Consider the following 19,491-nt stretch of genomic DNA (forward strand, 5'->3'; position numbering starts at 1 on the left):
TTTTTGGCAGAGAACAGTCAAGAAATTGTAGGAGACATTAAGCTAATTAAGGTATTAAGGTAATATGCAGGAACAGACATTATTGAACAGCCTACCAGCCTACCTTGTCTTCTGGGCAGAGAAAGGTACTCTGCTGAACGCACATGACAGCTATTTATAGAGGGAACCTAATATTGAAGAAGAGTATACAGAAGAAGAGCAAAGAATAACCAATGTAAAATAAAAAGAATAATTTTTGTACGCCACTTTTTTGTGGCCCCTGGTTTGGACAAAGAGCCACACTCACAGAGCACAAAACCTAATATTACAAATATATATATNGAATAACCAATGTAAAATAAAACGAATAATTTTTGTACGCCTTTTTTTTGTGGCCCCTGGTTTGGACAAAGAGCCACACTCACAGAGCACAAAACCTAATATTACAAAAATATATTTTTTTCCTTTTACCCTTTTTTTCTGCCCACTGGTTTGGAGAAAGAGCCAAGGATGGCTTCAAACAGGGGCCAAATAGGCCTGGCAGCAAGTAGAGTAGGGGCCAAGTAGGGGGCGGCAAGGCACCAGCGATCAGAACCACCCTTAAGTTGCGGACTCGGCTGCAAGGCATCGGAGCCACACTCACAGAGCACCAGAAGAGGCAAAAGGGATGGCTCGACTACAACCTGGGAGAGAGAGGATCGCGCGGTGGGTGACAGGTGGAGGCGAGGGGAGGGGAGCGTAGGATCGGAGAGAGGTTAATAGAGAGAGAGAGGAGGAAGGAAGAGAGAGAGGATGCCAGGGATGGAAGAGAGAGAGAGGAGCGGCAACTTGAGGAAAGGGGGAGCGAGAGAGAGCGGGGCTCAGCCAGGAGCAGAGGTGAAGAGAGAGAGGCTCGGGTAGAGAGAAAGCTGTAGAGGTGGGGGGAGAAATGCTTCGCAGCCACGTGGAATGGAGAATAGAAAGGCATGCCACATGGTATTTGTAGGAAGTGTTAAATAGTATAGTTAAAAAATCTGTAGAACATTTTATTTGGCCCTTAATACAGAGGTGAGATGTTGAAGACTATCGGTATCAAGTTGAATCAAATTTGTGATTGGGCGGACCCGGTCCGACCCAGTTGCTGACCCGATGAGGGTATTTCGGTCATTTCGTAAAGAAAACCTCGCTATAAAAGGCGTGTGATTGGGATTAGGGTTAGGGTTAGGGTTAGGGTTAGGGTTTAGGGAGCGGGAATTGCGAGCGCGAGCGAGGAAGAAGCCACGATGCAGATCTTCGTGAAAACCCTAACGGGGAAGACGATCACCCTTGAGGTGGAGAGCAGCGACACCATCGACAACGTCAAGGCCAAGATTCAGGACAAGGAAGGTGCGTTGAAGCAAACCCTAGAATGGAGAGAGGGTTATAGGAAACCCTAGAGCGATTTGTGATCTCAGTGTGATTGTGTTTGTGCCTGCGTTTAAAACAGGGATTCCGCCGGATCAGCAGCGGCTTATCTTCGCCGGGAAGCAGCTCGAGGATGGGAGGACCCTCGCCGATTACAACATCCAGAAGGGTCAGTTCAAATATCTAGTCCCAATCAATTGCTATTTTGAGTAAAAGATGTTTAAATTTACCAGAGTTATTGAGCATTTTTGAAATAGGTACGGAATCTTTAGAAAGTTTTGAGTTAAAATTTTGAAATAGATACTTATTTGAAGTTTGGTAGAAAATGTATGGAGACAGAGGCACTAACTATATTAGTTTTGGTTGACACCCCTTAACTTTGGTTGTTTCAGTTAGAGTTGCTCTTGCCTGTTTAATTTGTAGACTCTTCTTCATTTTTTAATTTTAGTGCTTTATCAGTAATCAACCATTAACCATTATCTGTTGAGGAGCTTGCGGTTTGAAAAGTGGATAGAGCTGGTAAATTGAATGGAATTACCATTTCTTGGAGAATAACTAAAACCAGAAGATCAAAAGTTGAGGGGGGAATTAATCGGAAAATAAAGTTGATACTTTTTCATGTCAGGGTGGCGTATAGTTTGGGGGTCACGGCCACATTTTTTTTATTTTTATCTAATAGTTTGAGTTTACTACCTAAGCTACAGAATCCATAGATGTTCTTTAGGGAACTGGCTGTATGCTCCATTGGATGTTGGAAAATCTTGGCAAAAGTGTGATAGATACTTAGGGTTAGGTACTAAAATCAGAATTTTGAAGTTCAGACACCCATATCAAGAACCATGCATGGTTAGTAGTAAAGTCAAAAAATTCTAAAATTCAGGTGCGTGCGTAAAAATGAGCTATAGTTTGCGTCTGTAAGTTTTACTTGCTTTTATTGTTTCTATGTTCTCGTTTGGAATTTTAGTTTGATTAGTATGTAAAATTTTGCAGAGTCAACATTGCACTTGGTGCTGAGGCTGAGGGGTGGTATCATTGAGCCCTCTTTGATGGCTCTTGCTAGGAAGTACAACCAGGACAAGATGATCTGCAGAAAGTATGGTTCTTTAACTTTACTATCTCAGTTATGTTTGTAATTTTGTATTTTTGTTGCTAAAGCTGAAAAGGAATTTTAGATGTTTATCTTTCTAACTATTCTATCAATTAGACATCAATACAAGTTAATTAGTTTGTTGAGAACAATAGTTGTCTGGTTGGTTTAGAGTTTAGACACAAAGCCTTCATGATCGTTGTTTACATTTTATTAGATGATTTTGCTTGAGAACTGTGGTAACAAATCATCTTCTTCATCGAATATATGGAGGAGCTAGGGATAAAGTGAGGGATTGTACAGTTTTGAGAGTCGGATAAAATATTGTTTTGGGTTATTCTAGAATAATTAACTGATTGACTAGAACATATATCCTAAGCTTTGTTGCTGCGTTTGTAGGAATGAGGGTGTAATTTATAATTGTAACTCCAAAGTTATCTCCAATCGGTTTAGTGCCTAACCTCATGTTACTTGTTTGGCCTTGTTTATCGGAACATTTTCTCAACTCATGCAAGCATTTAGCTGGCGAATATTTTTAGAATTTATGCTGGAATGAGAAGCTGAATTGGGCTTCTAGACCCTAAAGGCTATGTTTGGTGGGAGGTTTCCATTCTTAGGAACAAATTTTTTATTCTTGGAATAACCCATTATTCTGGGATATACAAGAATAAGTCTAAACTTGTGTTTGGTTAAAGATCCTTTTATTCCTGAGAATAACTAAAAATATGTTTGGTAGTTGTCTCAAGGATACTAGAGAATAATGAAAAAAATTATACGTAAACAATTGAAGATAATATATTTTAAGATATTATATATTATAATAGGTGCTTTTTAATTTACAATAATAATAGTAGTAGTACTACTAATAGCAATAACAATTATTATTATTATTATTATTATTAAAAGGAAAAAATATTATTTATTTTCATATTTATATTTATTTTTATTTAGCTAAGCACAAGCATGATTATACTTTTCTTTTTTGTTAACTGTTTTTAATTAGCTAAATACAAACATGAGAATAGCCTTATTCCACTGAAAGGGTGAAATAATTATTCTAGGTCATTCTAGGATTATCTAGAATAACCCGGTTTGACTGGAATAGTGTTTTGGTCCCTTTTTTAGGGCGTTTGGCGGAAGATATATTTTGTTGTCCTAGGTTTACTCCCATACCAGACATAGCCTAAAAATAAAAGCTTCATTTTAAAACATTTTTGTAAACTAGATTGGGAACATGTTCATAGAATTTGAGGGAACAACTGCTGGAGCATATTCAACATCTCCACTCAATCGAAATTCATAGAACCTGTCAGAATGACAACTGTCAGAGCATATTCAATAGCTCCACTAAAATAAAACTTGATAGATCCAGGTTGGTGATTGATTAGGGTATATTATGGTGGTAAGTTCTTAACTATAAATTGTGATGTCATGGTTTTTTTTTTTTTTAAGCTCCCAGCCATGGAATATCTTCCGTAATTTTGGTCTTACAGTTTTCTAATATTTGTAGTGATCATTCAGGTCACTATTGTCCTTAATGTGTTGGAAATCCCAATATGTTTTCTTAGGTATTGTGTGGTTTGAGGATAAGTTATTATTCTTATTCTTCGAATAATTACCAGAATAAGGAGGAACGAGACCAATTTTACGTTTGGCTGAGAATTGGGCTGTTTACGGGCATAAAGATCTGAGTTGTTTAACTAGACCAGTTTTATTCTATGGGTTGGAATAATGGGAATAGTAGACAGTTATAGTTTTAAAATTAAAACATAGGTATTTTGTCTAATTACATAGTACTAAATTATTAATTTTAATGATAGTTTAAAAAGTTGATTAATGAAGTATGAATATGTAAAACATTATTTAAAAGAGAAACAAATAAATTAGTTAATTAGTTAATTGACTATGAACAATAAAATAATATGTAAATTTGCAAATTATGTAGTTAAATAAGTTAATTAGTTAATATGATAATTAATTATGAATAACACATTAATTACAAGCTTAGTTGATTAATGGGGTGTTTGGTTGCGCTGTTGCGCTCGCGTTCGTGGTGGCGAATGCGCAAAACCCATGATTCGAGCTCAAAAAGCCGCACCGCACGGCCCGCAAATGGGCTGCACCACAAGGCCCTAAATAGATAATAATTTAATAAGTTCATTAGATCAATATATAACACATTAATAATAATGGTTTATAGTAATTTATAATTTAATTAGTAGTTTTAGAGGAAGAAAAGCATAAACAACAGTAGTTACAAGTGGTAGTGTGGAAATATTGCTCTTAATTTGTTACCCCAAGATAACCTGTTAAGACAAAGCAGTAGTTCCAAAGGTCATTTGGGAGACCACGAGGGATAAGTCGCCTTATTACTGCCTTATTTCCCAACCAAACAGACTTTATAAAGTATGTTGATATTACTCCTCAATATCCTTTGTATTTTCATTCTTTTATCATTTCCCATATGTTCTTGTTTCTCAACCTAGTCATTTATTTGATTAATCTTATGCAGTCTGTTTTCCTTTGCACTCCGTTAAGCTTAGTAGTGATTATTATGTGTTTTGCGCAAAACTTAATAATATTCACTTATTCGGTTTTGAGAGAAAAATGGGTTCATACTTATGGTGATCGTAGCTAGTTGTCACTTATTACTCTCCTCAATTAGCATTCAGTTCATTTTCCACATTATCTATTCATTCTTTGTTATGAAGCGAAAGCTTGTATTAGTAATCGATAGCTTTTATGTTTAATCTATCTTGCTGATTATTGCAAAATTTGTTTTGGAATATTGGGTCGGGTTTTAGCCATATTCAGATTCCTATACCCATTTGAGATCAAACCTAAGCCATTAAAAGGGGAAAAGAAGAAGGAACCTTAGTCATTAATATATAGTGATTATACATATAGTGATAGCGTATACTTTCATAATTGAGGAACAACTGTAAAGAATAGTAGTTGTCACGCCTCGGATTACACGTTCCCCGGGCACGCCGACAAATCCGCCGTATACAAAGGAATTTTCCCTGTATACGAAGCGACAGCTGTATCTGTAAACCATACAATACTGCGAACAGTAGTATAGAGCTGCTAGAGTAAACAGAACAAACGGAGTTCTATATGCATAGTCCAATACCAAAAGTACAGAGTTACTCGCACTGGCGAGTTAAGTATACTATGTACATGAACTCAAAACAAAACATCTACCTGCAGTAGGGGTACCTCTAGCTTGTCACGTCTGGTAGGGCTCTAACTCGTGACGCCCTTGCCTCGATCCTGATCTGCGACAGCAGCAGCCGATGACGGTGACTCTGCAAAAAAAGGGGGGTAACAACAGGGCGTGAGAACTACTGTAAAAATAGGTAGTTCTCAGTGGGTGCTGCCCTCAACAACATCGGTCCACCCACTACGTCTACAGAAGGGAGCAAGGATAGTAGTAAATGCAGGAATAAAATCTACCGTTATGAATCAATACACTATCATGCTCTACACTAACCAACTGTAGGAAATATCAAATCTGATCCAATCCAATCGGGACTGTAAGTATACCCGTCCCTGCCCAGTTGTGACTATCCAGCTACCTGTACACTACTAGTCCGTGGAGAGCAAGTCCAACCGGCATGAGCGACACCAACGCGAAAGCACAGCGCCCGTCTCCGGAGTGGCACTCGTGGGAGCTATCCAACCAAGTATGCAGCGTATCTCTGTCGAGCTCAATCAGGCTCTCGAAAGCCAAAGTCCAGTAACCGACTCAAACTGGTCTAACGGCCTCTAGGGCTAAATCAGGTAGTTTACATGTGTCGTTCGTTATCGCGTTTTCTCTTAAGTCAAATTCAAGTCCAACATGTATATTTAGGGTTTACTAATCATGTTCTCAAATCGGATTTCATCAAGATATAATCGACGAAATTGAGCTACATATGATATACAAAACTGAAAATCATACATGTCGACTAATACGATACTTAGGAATAAACCGATGTAACCCACCTCGCGAGCTAATCCCTGGCAGTGAGGAAGTCCCGAAGCAAAGGAACGCTCGGCTGGATCACCGAAAACCTCCAAAGGCCCGAAGTCAAGCTCCCGCCAACTCTACACGTAGAATCTGGCAATAAGCATCAATTCTGCCTCAAAAACAGCAGCAGAGAAAACTAAAATTCCGACCCAGCAAACCTTCACCAAATCCAGCAGATAAGGGCTTCGTGGATTCCTCTTGAAGTCCTGAATCCAGCGAATCAAGCCTCGTCGAAATCTGACTCTCCTACGTCGAGTACGAGCCGAAACGCCAACAATCGACGCTGGAAGTCTGCAGGGACAGCACCTAGCTCAAATTTGAAGAAGCTTGGAAATAAAGAAGCAATTTGATGGCACACCCACCTCGACAGCGACCCTAATATCTGTGCGATGTCGAGGACGGCGGTAATACACCCTCGCCCGGCCTCCTTGCGATGTTACGGCAACAGACGCGCGCTCGAACGGCTCCGCGACGCGACGTCGACGTTGCTCCAAGCTTCCACCGTGCTCTCCACCACGAATAGCTCAAGCTAGAGAGAGAGAGAAACTTAAATTAGCAATCCCCAACAGCCTGCCACCTCTAATTAAGGCGGTGGGCTGATAAGAATTGGTAAAGGACCAAAAGGCCCTTTACCAACTCCCTATTAGCCCACCTAGGATACTACATCCTCCCCTACTACAAAAAGTTTCGTCCTCGAAATTTAAACATATCTCAGCTTAGGGCATCGAATAGGTAAGGATAGGACTCCTTCATCACCGTCTCAGGCTCCCAAGTTGCCTCCCGCTCCTCGTGATGGCTCCACTGCACTTTCACATACGGGATGACCCAATTGCGCAATTCTTTTGTTTCCCGAGCAAGAATTCGCAACGGTCGTTCCTCTTATCTCAGATCCTCGCCAATCTTGAGTGGAGTGAAGTCAATCACGTGAGAAGGATCGAAAACATATCTCCTCAATGCCGAGACGTGGAAGACATCGTGTATGCTAGCAAGTCGCGGGGGTAGAGCGATCCTGTATGCAACCGGTCCAACTCGCTCCAATACCTCGAAAGGGCCAACAAACCGTGGACTGAGCTTTCCACGTACTCCAAATCGGCGAATCCCTCTGGATGACGAGATTTTGAGGAAAACATGATCTCCAATCTGAAACTCTAAGCCTCGTCTCCTGGTATCGGTGTAGCTCCTCTGGCGGCTCTGGGCTGTCAAAAGGTGTCGTCGAACAACTCTCACCTTTTCCTCAGCCTCCAGCAAAAACTCAGGCCCAAGCGTCTTCCTTTCACCTACCTCACTTCAACATAAAGGGGATCGACATCTGCGTCCATACAACGCCTCAAACGGAGTCATCTGAATGCTTGCTTGATAGCTGTTGTTGTACGCAAACTCAACTAGTCTCAAATGTCGATACCACCCTCCTCCAAAGTCCAGGACGCACGGTCTCAGCATGTCCTCTAGAGTCTGAATGGTCCTCTTTGACTGACCGTCTGTCTGTGGGTGGAACGCCGTGCTAAAATATAACTGAGTTCCCAAAGCTGTTCGAAACTCCAGAAATGTGACACAAATCTCGGGTCTCGGTTGGATACAATTGATACTGGCACGCCGTGTAGCCTGACAATCTCATCCAGGTATAGCTGTGCGAGCCTCTCTCCGGACCAGGTAGTCTGAACTGGTAGGAAGTGAGCAGACTTGGTCAGTCTGTCCATTATCACCCAAATCGCATCATAGCCACCCTGTGCTCTCGGTAACCCCACGACAAAATTCATCGTGATCTGCTCCCATTTCCACTTGGGCACTGGCAGACTCTGAAGTTTGCCAGCAGGCACTTGATGCTCGGCCTTCACCTGTTGGCAAGTCAAACACTGAGCCACAAATCTGCCAATGTCTCTCTTCATTCCATTCCACCAAAACTGTGCCTTTAAATCTTTATACATCTTGGTTCCCCCAGGGTGAACCGTATAAGGTGAACAATGAGCCTCTCTCAAAATAGCCTCTCGGATCTCTGAATCCACAGGCACACACAGCCGGTCCCTGTACCGTAGTACTCCCGAACTGTCCACCGCAAAACCCTCAGCCTGCCCTGTCTAACTGCTCTCGAATCCTCAACAGGTACGGATCCCCACTCTGTTTCTCCCGGATCCTATCCAACAGAGTGGGCAGCAATCCTAGGTGGGCTAATAGGGAGTTGGTAAAGGGCCTTTTGGTCCTTTACCAATCCTTATCAGCCCACCTCCTTAATTAGAGGTGGCAGGCTGTTGGGGATTGCTAATTTAAGTTTCTCTCTCTCTCTAGCTTGAGCTATTCGTGGTGGAGAGCATGGTGGAAGCTTGGAGCAACGTCGACGTCGCGTCGCGGAGCCGTTCGAGCGCGCGTCTGTTGCGGTAGCATCGCGAGGAGGCTGGGCGAGGGTGTGTTACCGCCGTCCTCGACGTCGCACAGATATTAGGGTCGCTGTCGAGGTGGGTGTGCTGTCAAATTGCTTCTTTATTTTCCAAGCTTCTTCAAATTCGAGCTAGGTGTTGTCCCTGCAGACTTCAAGCGTCGATCGTTGGCGTTTCTGCTCGTACTCGACGTAGGAGCGTCGGATTTTGACGAGATTTGGTTCGTTGGATTCAGGATTTCGAGAGGAATTCACGAAGCCCTTATTTGCTGGATTTGGTGAAGGTTTGCTGGGTCGAAATTTTAGTTTTCTCTGCTGCTGTTTTTGAGGCAGAATTGATGCTTATTGCCGGATTCTACGTGTAGAGTTGGCGGGAGCTTGACTTCGGGCCTTTGAAGGTTTTTGATGATCCAGCCGGGCGTTCCTTTGCTTCGGGACTTCCTCGCTGCCAGGGATTAGCTCGCGAGGTGGGTTATATCGGTTTATTCCTAAGTATCGTATTAGTCGACATGTATGATTTTCAGTTTTGTATATCATGTATAGCTCAATTTCGTCGATTATATCTTGATGAAATCCGATTTGAGAACATGATTAGTAAACCCTAAATATACATGTTGGACTTGGATTTGACTTACGAGAAAACGTAACGATCGGCACATGTAAACTACCTGATTTAGCTCTAGGGGCCGTTGTATTATTTTATACTGGTGCAGTCGGGGTTGACGGTGGACCTGTATCGCCTTCTTGGCGTCGGATTGTGCCGAGGGCACGTTATCTATTGGTTGTTAGACCAGTTTGAGTCGGTTACTGGACTTTGGCTTTCGAGAGCCTGATTGAGCTCGACAGAGATACGCTGCATACTCGGTTGGGTAGCTCCCACGAGTGCTACTCCGGAGACGGGCGCTGTGCTTTCGCGTTGTTGTCGCTCATGCTGGTTGGACTATGTATATGGAACTACGTTTGTTCTGTTTACTCTAGCAGCTCTATACTACTGTTCGCAGTATTGTATGGTTTACAGGTACAGCTGTTGCTTCGTACATAGGGGAAATTTTTTTGTATACGGCGGATTTGTCGGTGTGCCCGGGGAACGTGTAATCCGGGGCGTGACAGATTAAGTCGAATCCTCAACAGGTACGGATACCCACAGTTTCTCTCGGATCCTATCCAACAGAGTGGGCAGCAAAACCAGAGACATCAGTCTCGCAGTAGATCCAGGGGACATTGTCTCAAGCCTCAGTCGTTGAAACTCCTCGAGTAATGGCCTCTGCTCAGTGATCATCAAACTCATGCCCTGCATTGATTTCCTGCTCAACGCATCTGCCACTACATTCGCCCTGCCGGGATGATACTGAATACTAATGTCATAGTCCTTCAGTAACTCTAACCACCGGCGCTGCCTCAGATTCAGTTCCCTTTGAGTGAATAGATACTTGAGACTTTTATGATTAGTAAAAACCTCGCAGTGCTCGCCGTACAAGTAATGCCGCCACAACTTCAAAGCAAAAACTACTGCGGCCAGCTCCAAGTCATGCGTAGGGTAATTCTTCTCATAATCCTTTAACTGTCGTGAAGCATAAGCAATTATCCTACCATGCTGCATCAACACACAACCCAGTCCACTGTGCGATGCATCACTATAAATCACGAATCCTTCCCCCACAGGAAGGGCAAGGATAGGAGCTGATGTCAACCTCTGTCTCATCTCATCGAAGCTTCTCTGACAATCCTCACTCCAGATGAATCTAATCCCCTTGCGCGTCAATCGAGTAAGGGGTGTGGAAAGCTTCGCAAAGCCTTCCACAAGTCGATGGTAATATCCTGCTAGTCCAAGGAAAGTCCTCACCTCTGACACTGTCGTCGGTTTGGGCCAATCCTGAATCGCATCAATCTTCTTCGGGTCGACTGCTATTCCTTTTGCTGATATCACGTGGCCCAAGAAAGCGACCTCTTGTAACCAGAACTCGCATTTCTTTAACTTGGCATATAACTTCTCTCTCAGAAGCTACAGCACAGTCCTCAAGTGCTCCTCGTGCTCGACATCGCTCCGGGAGTATATCAAGATATCATCTATGAAGACTACCATAAATCTATCCAAGAACGGCTTGAACACTCTGTTCATCAAATCCATGAATGCGGCAGGGGCATTCATCAATCCAAAAGGTATCACCGTAAACTCATAATGCCCGTACCGAGTCCGAAAAGCCGTCTTGGGAACATCCTCGGCCCTCACCCTCAACTGGTGGTAACCTGACTGGAGATCAATCTTCGAGAAGACACAAGATCCTTGCAGCTGATCAAACATGTCATCAATACGCGGCAAAGGATACTTGTTCTTGATGGTCACTTTATTCAGCTCCCGGTAATCTACACACAACCTGAGCGACCCATCCTTCTTCTTTACAAAAAATACCGGCGCTCCCCAAGGCGATACACTGGGTATCACATACCCTTTATCCATCAGATCCTGAAGTTGCGCCTTTAGCTCTCTTAGCTCCGCCGGTGCCATCCGATAGGGTACCTTTGAGATTGGTGCAGTTCCAGGAATTACATCAATCGCAAACTCAATCTTCCTCTCCGGCGGCATCGTCGTCAACTCAGGGGGAAACACATCTGGAAACTTGCGGACCACATGAATATCCTCGAGTCCCGGCGCTGCCGTAGGTACCTCAACAACAGTCGCCAGAAAGGCAACACATCCTTTACTCATCAGCTGTCGAGCCCTCGCCGAAGATATCCACGTAGCAAACAACGTGCTCCTGCAGCTACTGAAAGTAAACTCCTGGCCTGGCTCGCGAAACGTCACTGTCCTCGCTCCACAGTCGATAGTTGTATAGTACCGTGCCAGCCAATCCATACCGAGCACAATGTCAAAATCCTGCAGCTGCCCTAACACCAACAGGTCTGCGGGCATAATCCAAGAATCTAACTGCACTGGACAAGACCAACAGCACTCTGCAACCTGTAACACATGGTTGGGGATCTGCACCTCTCGTGCCATAGATAATGACTCTAACTCTAGACCATGTAACAATGTAAATGCGCGACTGACAAAGGGGTGCGAGGCACCGGTATCAAATAAAGTACATGCTCTAATACCAGAAAGCAAAGTGATACATGCCACCATTCGGTCGGCCGCTGAAGAGTCCTCCACCTGTGCTGCAAACACTCTGCCACTCGGAGCCTGCTGCCGCCGCTCACCCTGTCGCGGCATGGATGCTCTATCCTCATGATGGTAACTCGACGGCGTCCCGTAAGACTGCGAAGGTCCTGGCTGTGCCGATGCTGAAGATGGTGCTGATGATGCTGCTCGCGGACACGCTGCTCTCATGTGTCCTGGCTGACCACATCCGTAACACCGGCCCTCCCTCTGCTCGCACTGTCGGGGCCAGTGTGGTCCCCGGCAGATCACACACTGTGGCGTCCTCTCGGGCTGTCCCCTCTGACGAGAGTCCCTGGATCGCTGGCGTCCTGAGAACCCACGACCCTGAGAACGCGATCGTGGAGGCCTCGGCGGACGCCTGCTACTCGACTGATCTCCGTCGTCTGGAGCTGGGCGCTTCCTATCCTGACTCTGCCCCGGCCCCCGAGCCCTCTCTCGCAGCGACACCTCTCCTCTCTCCTTCTATAATGCCTGCTCAATGGAAGCATCCAGAGTCCTCGACCTCTGCGCCCTAACGAACCTGAAAAGGTTGGGTCTCAAACCCTGCTCAAACAAGTAGATCCTATGTGCCTCGTCTCTGGCCACGAACGGAACACAGTTCAGGAGTCTAGTAAACTCCCGAACATACTCCTGAACTGTCCGCTCACCCTGTTGGATCTTCTTCAAATCCTCCTCAATCTTCTGTTTCATGCTGTTGGGAAAATACATCCCATACAGCATTTCATAGAACTCATCCCACCTCGGCTGCGACGCCACCAGCCCCTGGTCTCGCCTCACTCTCTTTCACCAATCATAAACATCACCTACTAAACAGTGCACTCCCAGAGGTACCTGCTCCCTCTCTGGAATGAACAAATCCTCAAATATCTTTTCCATTGCACCGACCCAGCTTTCAACCACCCAGGGCTCAGTGCAACTGCCATCGAAGGTCGGCGGGTCAAAGCGACGAAAGCGGGCCAACCTCTCCGTCAATCGCTCCTGCTCGGCCTCTGTCATCTGTACTGGCCCTCTGGAAGGCGCAACTGGCGCTGGTGGAGGCACTGACGTAGTCGGCGCTGTCACTGGAGTAGTTGGGGGTGGAACTGGCGACTCTGGTGCCCTCGGTACTGAACTCTGGGGCGCAACCAACCTCTCGCACATCCTCTCCAACAACTCCCCCTGTCGTCTCATCACCTCAGTCAAGGCAGCTATCTGTGCACTCAGGTTAGGAGGTGTACTCGCCTCCGGTCGGCCACCTTGCTCCTGCCTGGTACTCGGCTCTGCCTGCTTAGGCATCTCAGAAGATACGGCCCGATCCTGTGCCAACTGCGCACGCTCCCGCAGTGATGGTCGGCCTCGGCGACGATACATCGCTGAAACTGCAAAGAACGAAACAAGGTCAGATAAAACACAAACACTCTCGACCCAATCAACGAAAGTCTGGAAGGCGGTCCCTGTTTTCCTCCAAAATTATATTGTCTGCAGCCAACATAATTTCTCAGGCCAAAACAGGCACTTCTTCAATCACTCACCCCACTCTAAGAGGAGTTAAAACAATTAATCATTGACTTTCGCAATAAATTACGCCTCTCGCGTCTTGCCTTCCTAAGGTTTGCCAAGCTTAGGTTTTCTAGGTCCCAACGACCTAATGCTAAGCTCTGATACCAACTTAATCTGTCACGCCCCGAATTACACGTTCCCCGGGCACGCCGACAAATCTACCGTATACAAAGAAATTTTTTCTGTATACGAAGCGACAGTTGTACCTGTAAACCATACAATACTGCGAACAGCAGTATAGAGCTGCTAGAGTAAACAGAACAAACGGAGTTCCATATACATAGTCCAATACCAAAAGTACAGAGTTACTCGCACTGGCGAGTTAAGTATACTATGTACATGAACTCAAAACAAAATATCTACCTGCAGTAGGGGTACCTCTAGCTCGTCACGTCTGGTAGGGCTCTAACTCGTGACGCCCTTGCTTCGATCCTGATCTGCGACAGCAGCAGCCGACGACGATGACTCTGCAAAAACAGGGGGGTAACAACAGGGCATGAGAACTACTGTAAAAACAGGTAGTTCTCAGTGGGTGCCGCCCTCAACAACATCGGTCCACCCACTACGTCTACAGCAGGGAGTAAGGATAGTAGTAAATGCAGAAATAAAATCTACCGCTATGAATCAATACACTATCATGCTCTACACTAACCAACTGTAGGAAATATCAAATCTGACCCAATCTAATCGGGACTGTAAGCATACCCGTCCCTGACCAGTTGTGACTATCCAGCTACCTCCACACTACTAGTCCGTGGAGAGCAAGTCCAACTGGCATGAGCGACACCAACGCGAAAGCACAGCGCCCGTCTCCGGAGTGGCACTCGTGGGAGCTACCTAATCGAGTATGCAGCGTATCTCTGTCGAGCTCAATCAGGCTCTCGAAAGCCAAAGTCCAGTAACCGACTCAAACTGGTCTAACAACCAACAGGTAACGTGCCCTCGGCACAATCCGACGCCAAAAAGGCGATACGGGTCCACCGTTAACCCCGACGGCACCCAACAATCCGGAACAGCCTGAACGCTACTGTAAAAATACACTCGACATCCCAGCACGAGCGTAACTGAAAGTTAAACTACCTGGAATACTCGCTATGAGGATACTGCAACAGTATAAAATAATACAACGGCCCCTAGGGCTAAATCAGGTAGTTTACATGTGCCGATCGTTATCGCGTTTTCTCCTAAGTCAAATTCCAAGTCCAACATGTATATTTAGGGTTTACTAATCATGTTCTCAAATCGGATTTCATCAAGATATAATCGACGAAATTGAGCTACACATGATATACAAAACTGAAAATCATACATGTCGACTAATATGATACTTAAGAATAAACCGATGTAATCCACCTCGCGAGCTAATCCCTGGCAGCGAGGAAGTCCCGAAGCAAAGGAACGCTCGGCTGGATCACCGAAAACCTCCAAAGGCCCGAAGTCAAGCTCCCGCCAACTCTACACGTAGAATCCGGTAATAAGCATCAATTCTGCCTCAAAAACAGCAGCAGAGAAAACTAAAATTCCGACCCAGCAAACCTTCACCAAATACAGCAGATAAGGGCTTCGTGGATTCCTCTCGAAGTCCTGAATCCAACGAACCAAATCTCGTCAAAATCCGACGCTCCTACGTCGAGTACGAGCCAAAACGCCAATGATCGACGCTGGAAGTCTGCAGGGACAGCACCTAGCTCGAATTTGAAGAAGCTTGGAAATAAAGAAGTAATTTGACGGCACACCCACCTCGACAGCGACCCTAGTATCTGTGCGACGTCGAGGACGGCGGTAATACACCCTCGCCCGGCCTCCTCGTGATGTTACGGCAACAGACGCGCGCTCGAACGGCTCCGCGACGCGACGTCGACGTTGCTCCAAGCTTCCACCGCGCTCTCCACCACGAATAGCTCAAGCTAGAGAGAGAGAGAAACTTAAATTAGCAATCCCCAACAGCCTGCCACCTCTAATTAAGGCGGTGGGCTGATAAGGATTGGTAAAGGACCAAAAGGCCCTTTACCAACTCCCTATTAGCCCACCTAGGATACTACAGTAGTTACAAGCAGTAGTGTGGAAATACGGCTCTTAATGGTTAAGAGAAAACAATGCTTCCAAAGGCCATTTGGGAGACCAAGAGGGATCAGGCGCCTTATTACTGCCTTATTTCCGAACCAAACAGGCTTTACAAAATATGTTGATATTACTCTTCAATTATCCTTCTTTTATCATTTCCCGAATGTTCTTTTTTCTCAACTAGATCATTTATTTGATTAATCTTACGAAGTCTGTTTTCCTTTGCACTCCGTTTAGCTTAGTAGTGATTATTATGTGTTTTGGGCAAAACTTAATAATATTCAATTATTTGGTTTTGAGAGAAAAATGGGTTCACATCAAGGATTTAAGTATCATGGCACGGGGTTGTGCCGGAAACTTGCGGCACGATACGGCATGGTGCGTGCTGGGTCGTGCCGATGTATGCCGGCAACAAAAAATATGTGTGCCGACACATAATGGCATGTAATATTTATTTTCTTTAGCAACAAAATATGCCAATTATTTATTATGTATTTTTATCAAATCTTTTGAACTTTATTAATAAAATTACTTACTAATTTAAAGAATAGAGGGTTTTGAGTTGTCCTATCGGCACGGGGGTTTTATCATGCCGATATCTTGTTGGCACGATACGGCACGGTGGATACGACTCGTGCCGATGGGCACTTAAATCCTTGGTTCATATTCATGGTGATCGTAGCTAGTTGCAATTTATTATTCCTCAATTAGCATTCTGTTCATTTTCCACATTATCTATTCATTCTTCGCTCTGAAGGGATAGCTTGTATGTAGTAATCTATCTTTTACGTATTGCAAAATTTGTTTTTGAATATTGGGTTGGATTTTAGCCATATTCAGACCTTATATCCATTTGAGATCAAACCTAAACCATTTAAAGGGGAAAAAAAGGAACCTTAATCATTAATATGTAGTGATTATACATGTAAATGATAGCGTATACTCTCATAATTGGTATATGTTATTTGCATAGATATTTAATTTTGTTGTTTCTTTTGGATGACTAGGTATTGTGAATTAGCGCTCGAGTAAAAAATTATTATTCATCATTCGTTTGTAGCTAATTTTTAGTGCATCTATTTATTGCTAACTTTTGGAGACAATTAAACATTTTTTTTGGCAATTGTATGTATATATTTTTTTAATTTTTAATTGCTAAACCACATATGCGCCCGTAAGCGTACCTGCATACTACATATACGGTATGAGATGGGTGGACCGCTTGCAAACTGCATTGCACTTTTTAAAACGTTGGATTGTTATCTACTTTTACTTGGAATTTCATATAGTTCCCAATTCCAACTATCAGCTACGTTGAATTACTTGACAATTGGCATGGTATAGTTCAATGAAATCAAGGATTGCCTTAGGCTTGGTAATTTCAACCCATACCTGTGGGTATCCACGGGTTACCCATAGTTTTTCTTTCCTAAAAAATTATGGGTAAAATGGTTGTGTATCTGTTAAATAATGAGCATTTTTGGCAACCCACATATACTCATGGGTACCGGCATATATAATTTTTTTAACAACTTGAAAATATTAAAATAGTGAATACTCGTTTTGTTTTACCCGTCCCTAGAACCCTAACATTAATTTCTCCAAGTGTAATTTTTTTTAATGATCTATTGTATGTTGTGATGTTTCGAACGATATGTTATGTTTTGGTCTTTTAAAAATAATGTATATATTATTTGTATTTGGAAAACATAAGAATAGAAAGAGGAAAAAAATATAAAAAAAAGAGCACCTTGTGGGTAACCTTTCTACCCGCCTGGGTATGGCCGTATGGGTATAGGATGATGGCTACACAAAAATTTGCGGGCATGATCCGTGGGTAAAATGACCCTCCTGGGGGTTGCCCGAGGCCCCTGTTTGCTAGGTCTAGATTGCTCGTGTTGGTGGCATGGGCCCTTGACGTACCGTGTTGGTGGCGTATTGGCATGTGGCACGAGTTTGTGCCGCCTGACAACTAGAAACTATGAGCGCTGTATCGTGGTGTTCCGCCCTCGTATTGCCTTGTATCGTAACGTGTCACCTTTGTATCACTCTGTGCCCATTAATGCCGAACCAACATGGTTTGGTATAGATCTATTTACTCAAATTTTCTATTATAAGTGGTCAAAAGAGATCTTTTGATGGTGTCACTGTTGTCCTTGCGCCAGTGTTGGTCACGGTAGTAAAAAAAACCAATGCAAGCCTTGTTGGAACGACGAATTGTTGTATTCATAGTCGCTATCATCTGAATTATTGTTTTGGAATTTTTGGGTCTGGTAAAAGTACAGCCATAATATTTGTGATGTTCTATATTTGGAATATACGGTTTGTTCTGTTACCCTGGGCTTTTTATTATTGATTTGAGTGTTATTTTCATCGAAGATTCTGTCTTTTCCTAATTTCTTTCTGATCTTTAAACACTGTTCAGATTGAATATATTGGCTGAATGATACCATAAGACGTTCTTCCCTCCCTCCTAGTTCTAGTCTCTTTATAATTCTCTCTCCATCTGACAATCTTTTCTTCCTTTTTTTTTTTTTGGTTGTGTCCATCTCAGGTGCTATGCTCGTCTTCATCCTAGGGCAGTGAACTGTCGCAAGAAGAAATGTGGTCACAGCAATCAGGTCAATCTCGAACACTATCAAAATCTATTAAATGTCAATTACGAGCCAACTTTATAACCTTAGACAAGTCAAATAATTTTCTTTGTTACATTGCTTGATTCGTTCTCTATGATAATTTTCTTTCATCTACATCGCTCTGTGATGTTTGACGCTCATCTGCCGGTTGATTTTGCAGCTGAGGCCAAAGAAGAAGATCAAGTAAATTTCTCAGTTGTTTGCTTCCTGTGTTATGGTACTACTCTATCTGAATGCTGAACATGTGGTTTGGTATTTTCTTGTACTTCCATATCACTGGTTTTAGTTTTGTTGGCTAAACAGACTATATCATTTTGGCAGTGCTATATTTTAGTCCTCACTGAAGTAGACTTTTCATCTTTTATATTTTCCGCAAATGAAAACTTTTCCTGGAAATTAGTTTTTCAAGATTTGTCTTTCTCATATAGTATGAATTCATGTTCACCATGCATATAATTTTATCTTTACGTTATGGCACTTTTTGTTGTCCAAAATGGTTGAAGTGGAAAAAGTCACTTTTATAAAAGTAATTCTCACGAAAGTGATTTCTAAGTTTGATTGTTTGGTTGACTATAAAGTGAAACATAAAAAATTATAATTTTCTAGTTTTGATTCTTTAAATAATTAAATACGTGAAAATATAAATAAACGATTTATACTCGCAATTTAAATTAAAATTTTATATTTATATTTGGAATTTAAAATTAAATTTAAACTTAAATTTGAATTGAATTTATAATTAAAATTTACGGCATAATATAAATTTATTACAATTTGAATTTAAAGTTAAAGTTATAACTCATATAATAATTGAAATTAAATTATAAAATAATAGTTCAACATTAAAATTAAAACTTGCATTGAAATTTGAGTTTGTATTTTGAATTTATAATCTGCATCATATTTTAGTTTACTTTTTGATCTTAAATTTTGAATTCAAATATGGATTCACAATTTGAATTAACATTTAAATTAAAATTAAAAGTTGAGTTTAAATCACAATTGAAATTGAACTTTTGAGTTCATAATTCGAATTCAAAATTCAAACTGAAATTTATTATTGAAATTAAATGTAATAGCAAACTTAAATTTGAATTTGTATTTTAACTTAAAAATTTAAATTTTAAACTCAAGTTTCAATCAATAATTTGAATTTATCGTTAGCAATTTGAATCAAAATTCAAATTGAAGTTCGTAGCTAAAAATAATCTGATTAGAATTTAAATTTAAAAATTTAAATTTAAATGTAAATTTAAATTT

At 42.6% G+C, this 19,491-nt stretch overlaps 1 protein-coding gene across 1 annotated transcript; it reads left to right on the top strand.

Moving 5' to 3' along the window:
* On the top strand, positions 1,168 to 18,682 carry LOC109725369 (ubiquitin-60S ribosomal protein L40). Its single transcript, XM_020254528.1, has 5 exons — positions 1,168 to 1,344; positions 1,445 to 1,531; positions 2,353 to 2,455; positions 18,150 to 18,216; positions 18,392 to 18,682. Exons 1-5 carry the CDS (start codon positions 1,242 to 1,244, stop codon positions 18,416 to 18,418), a joined length of 387 nt encoding a protein of 128 aa, XP_020110117.1. The 5' UTR covers positions 1,168 to 1,241; the 3' UTR covers positions 18,419 to 18,682.

The sequence above is a fragment of the Ananas comosus genome, linkage group 20 (assembly GCF_001540865.1).
Source record: "Ananas comosus cultivar F153 linkage group 20, ASM154086v1, whole genome shotgun sequence".
Taxonomy (NCBI): Eukaryota; Viridiplantae; Streptophyta; class Magnoliopsida; order Poales; family Bromeliaceae; genus Ananas; species Ananas comosus.